Raw genomic sequence first — 4,296 nt, forward strand, 5'->3', positions numbered from 1 at the left:
ATTTGGCAAGAATTTAATCGGAGATGAAGCACGAATGGAACAGCATAACAAACAATACTTTGTTGCCTATCATTTTACTATACTCCACTAATTAAATGATTTAACCCTCCAACGATAAGAATAAGACCATTGATCAAATGACTTCAATTGCACTAGGTGGGCCACCATGTTCGTGTTTAGTGACATTATTTGTGAAATATGTTTATAGAATATCTAATGTAAAATGTCTACTTCCAGATTCTTGAAAACCTTCCATTTTATGATGGATGTGAATATATCATTTACTAATTAACAAATCATGTCAGTGAAGGATTATAAAAAATCATATCATTACATAAAAATTGAAAAATTAGATAGAAAAAATTGACAAGCCAAGGCCTACGAATTTTAGAAACTATATATTGATGGTTTTGACCCGTCGAAAAAAAAGAATTTGACAATGAAAAATTCGACCCCTTGATCCGTTGAATTTTATGAAATCTGATGGCCTAGGGCCATCAAATTAGGGTTTTTTTCACATTGTGTATATTCATTCTCTTAAAAATGAAATTTTGTTACAATACTCATACATGATTAACGAGCTAGATGGTCCAATACAAACTAAAACTACTAAAGACTGGTCAAGCAATCATTCAACTTCAGCTTTGCATCTATTGTACTCTGTTCTCCTTTCATGGATCAATGACCTCGCCATCATCTTCAGCTCTTCTTTTATTCAAAACTATACGGCAAAGGACCCACTCCCCCATTTCCATCATGGAGTTCTGCATAAGAAATAAAAATGAAACTAATTAAATATAACCAAATCTCTAATTTTCACGGTTGACAAGAAATGGGTTTCTTTCATTTATTTTTATAGTTTTGCATGGATTAGAGTAGAAACTGTTTCATTCTTTAATATACAAAACAAAATAATAAAATTTGTGAAACTCACTAGGGTATTAGGTTCAGTACCAACAAACGGGTACTCATGTATAATCCACAGCGTTAGAGGCCCATTCCGACAACTCTTACCCCTAGGGCTGAAAAAGTACCTAACATACTCTACATTACCTACAAACATTAAACACTAAAATTAGTTCTAGGTGGTAATTTAACAAAATTCATAATTCAAAAAAAAGATTGAAGTTCATGAATTATGAGAATTATAGAGATTCCAACCAACCTGGTAAAGCCCAAGGATCATGATTGTAAACATTGACATCAGGAATTTGGGCACAACGCAATGTGGAAAATAGACCTTTGACCTTTAAGTAGTGAATCACAAGTTCTTCGTCTGTAAGAAGGAATTGGATCCCATTTCTCTCCATTTTGAAACATTAGTACAACTTCCAAAAATCGATTCTCAGACCAATTAAGTAGTTGGGTGAATTCACATTTTTCAGAGGTCCAGTTCTCTAGTTCTTATAAGAGTGTTCTTCTGGGTATTTATGGACGTTAATTACCAAAATACCCTTGATGTTTTAATGTACATGCTGGAGAATGTGGTAAGAATTTAATTCGTGACTAAGCACGAATCATAAGGAACAGATTTTTGTTGTTGTTGAGAAAACAGTACAAGATACAGTACTTCGTTGCCTATCATTTTATCATACTCCTCTAATTAAATGATTTAAGAATCCAGCTAAAAAAAATAAGAGGGCATTAATCAAACAGTTTAGATTGCACTAGCTGGCCATCAAGATCGTGTTTGGTGATATTGTTTGTGATTCATATTAAATATTATAGATTATGTAGTGACAATGATCCAGGTTTCCTTTTTAGGAGGGATATTTCCTTTTTAGGAGTGATGTTTCCTTTTTGAGTCAGGAGGGATGTTTCCTTTTTGAGTCATGATATTTTGACTACCTCATGTGGCACACTCAATCAACTCTCCTAATGTGACAAGTTTGGGAATGGTAGATCTATACGCTTGGTGATACGTGATTCTCTTCAGATACTTATTTTTATGAGGGAGTGCAGTTTTGATTCCAAAGGCGTATGGATCTACGATTCCCAAATTTGTCACGTCACGAGAATCAATTAAATGTGCCATGTGGGGTGGTTAGATTATCACCATCCTTCCTTTTTAGGAGGGATGTGGACATATCTTATATTAATTAACAAATCTTTTCTATTTTTTTGTTTTTAATAAACGGGTAATTTTGTCATTTAAGAGTTGGTTTGTGAGTTATGGGAACAAAGATTGTGGGCCGTTCACATAGTTAGTAAATAATTCATGAATTATAGCCGAATTTTTTGATTGATACACAAAACAATTAAAACTCCTGTCCAATTCAACTCTTCATAAAAATTCGTGACTTTTTGAACTTTTTCAAATCATTCATGATTTATTTTTTTTCCGAATTAAATAAATAAATAATACTTTCTTCAAAGATTGTTAAACACACAAATTAACCTATATTTTGTAAAAAAAGTTATATCTCAATAGCACAATAATATTTTCATTATTCTCTCTTTACGTTCAAAGGCTTCATATATAATTAGACAATAACTAATCATTGTTTGTTATTGGATCTCACTATTATTGATCAACAATTAGTATTTTCACTTCGTTTATATATCTTCTCTCTCCTCTCATATTTTTTTAAGTTGAGCCTAAGTAATTCAATTAAATAAGATAGTATGTGCTTTTCATTACGAAAATTTGTGTTAATAGTATAATTAATCATAAAAAGATATATATGTTCTTAATTTTAAATATGTTTTATATATGCTATTTAAGAATAAATATTAAAATGTAATATGTTCATGGGTATCCAAGTTTTATTGATTTGAAATAAGGCTTAAATATTTAATAAACATGCATGAAAGTGTCATATGTTCTTAATTTATATAAGAATGAGTTCAAAGATGAAGGGTACTGGTGGTGATTTTGAAAGATGAAATATAAAAACAATAAATCTTACGAAGATAGAAAAGTACTTCTCTAAGGCTTCGTTTGATAACGTTACCAAAATCTGCTGTCAAATTCTATTTTAAAAAACAGGTGTTAGAAACAACTGTAAAAATTGAAATACTAAAAAGTTTGTCTGATAGAGTCTTCTAAAAGTGTTTTGTTGTTTACCAAAATTTGGTAATTATTGTTTGATACAGGCAGATTCTACTGTATTCTGGTAAATGACTAGAATATCTTTAATGTTGATAATGCACCCATACTATACTAAAAATGATCAAAATACCCTAATAAATATATAATTACATTATATATATATATATATATATATATATATATATATATATATATATATATATATATATATATATATATATATATATATATATATAGGGTCCCGTTCGCCACCCTTAGTTTTACCACACACTTTAACAAACGCGTTTTGTCTTACATGGGTTAGAAGTTTCGGAATGAGCTGATTTTTGGTGAGGATGATCTCTATGGTGAGGAGATCATCCTCACCAAAAATCACCTCATTCCAAAACTTCTAACCCCATCAAAATTAATTTACAAAAAATGGACGGTCCACGATTTTTCAACGTGTAAACATGGGGCTAAACATTTCGGAATGGGCTGATTTTTGGGGAGGATGATATTCTAATCATAGAGATCATCCTCACCAAAAATCAACTCATTCCAATACTTCTAACCCATGTAGGACAAAAAACGTTTGTTAAAGTGTGTGGTAAAACTTAGGGTGCTGAACATTTCCCATATATATATATATATATATATATATATATATATATATATATATATATATATAGGGGGCGGTTCAAGGGGTCATATGTAAAAACATATGAAAAAACAATGGTTTTTCAAAATATGGGTTAGAGGTTTTGAATTTAGCTGATTTTTTGCAAGGATGGCCACTATGATGAGAAGATCATCCTCACAAAAAATCAACTCATTCAGAAACTTCTAAATCCATCAAAAGTGATTTACAAATTATTGACAAAAATTGATAAAAATTTGACGGTCCACATTCTAAATCACTTTTAATGGGGTTAGAAGTTTCAGATTGGACTGATTTTTTTTTTTCGGGTGATCTTCCCATCATAGAGATCATCCTCACAAAAAATCAGCTCAATCCGAAATTTCTAACCCATATTTTAAAATTTTATTAATGTTACATTGTTTTTACATATGTTTTCTCATATGTCCCTTGAACCTAACCCATATATATACTAAATTTATATTAAAAAATTAAAAAAATAATTATTTTAACTTAAATAAATTTATAAATTTTATAATTCTATAGAAATTTCAGTAGCATCTCCTCTTAAAAATAGATATATGAAAATTTTCTAATAAAGAAAATACTTGTATAATATACAATC

At 29.9% G+C, this 4,296-nt stretch overlaps 1 protein-coding gene across 1 annotated transcript; it reads right to left on the reverse strand.

Annotated features, from left to right (window-relative positions):
- Window positions 1-437: 437 nt before the first annotated feature.
- LOC147405385 (NAC domain-containing protein 83-like) lies at window positions 438-1,668 on the reverse strand. Its single transcript, XM_086432692.1, has 3 exons — window positions 1,166-1,668; window positions 935-1,053; window positions 438-764 (listed from the first exon to the last, which is right to left on the reverse strand). Exons 1-3 carry the CDS (start codon window positions 1,308-1,310, stop codon window positions 672-674), a joined length of 357 nt encoding a protein of 118 aa, XP_086288818.1. The 5' UTR covers window positions 1,311-1,668; the 3' UTR covers window positions 438-671.
- Between the last annotated feature and the right edge of the window lie 2,628 nt (window positions 1,669-4,296).

The sequence above is a fragment of the Akebia trifoliata genome, chromosome 3 (genome assembly GCF_017979445.1).
Source record: "Akebia trifoliata isolate Shusen 1 chromosome 3, ASM1797944v1, whole genome shotgun sequence".
Lineage (NCBI taxonomy): Eukaryota > Viridiplantae > Streptophyta > Magnoliopsida > Ranunculales > Lardizabalaceae > Akebia > Akebia trifoliata.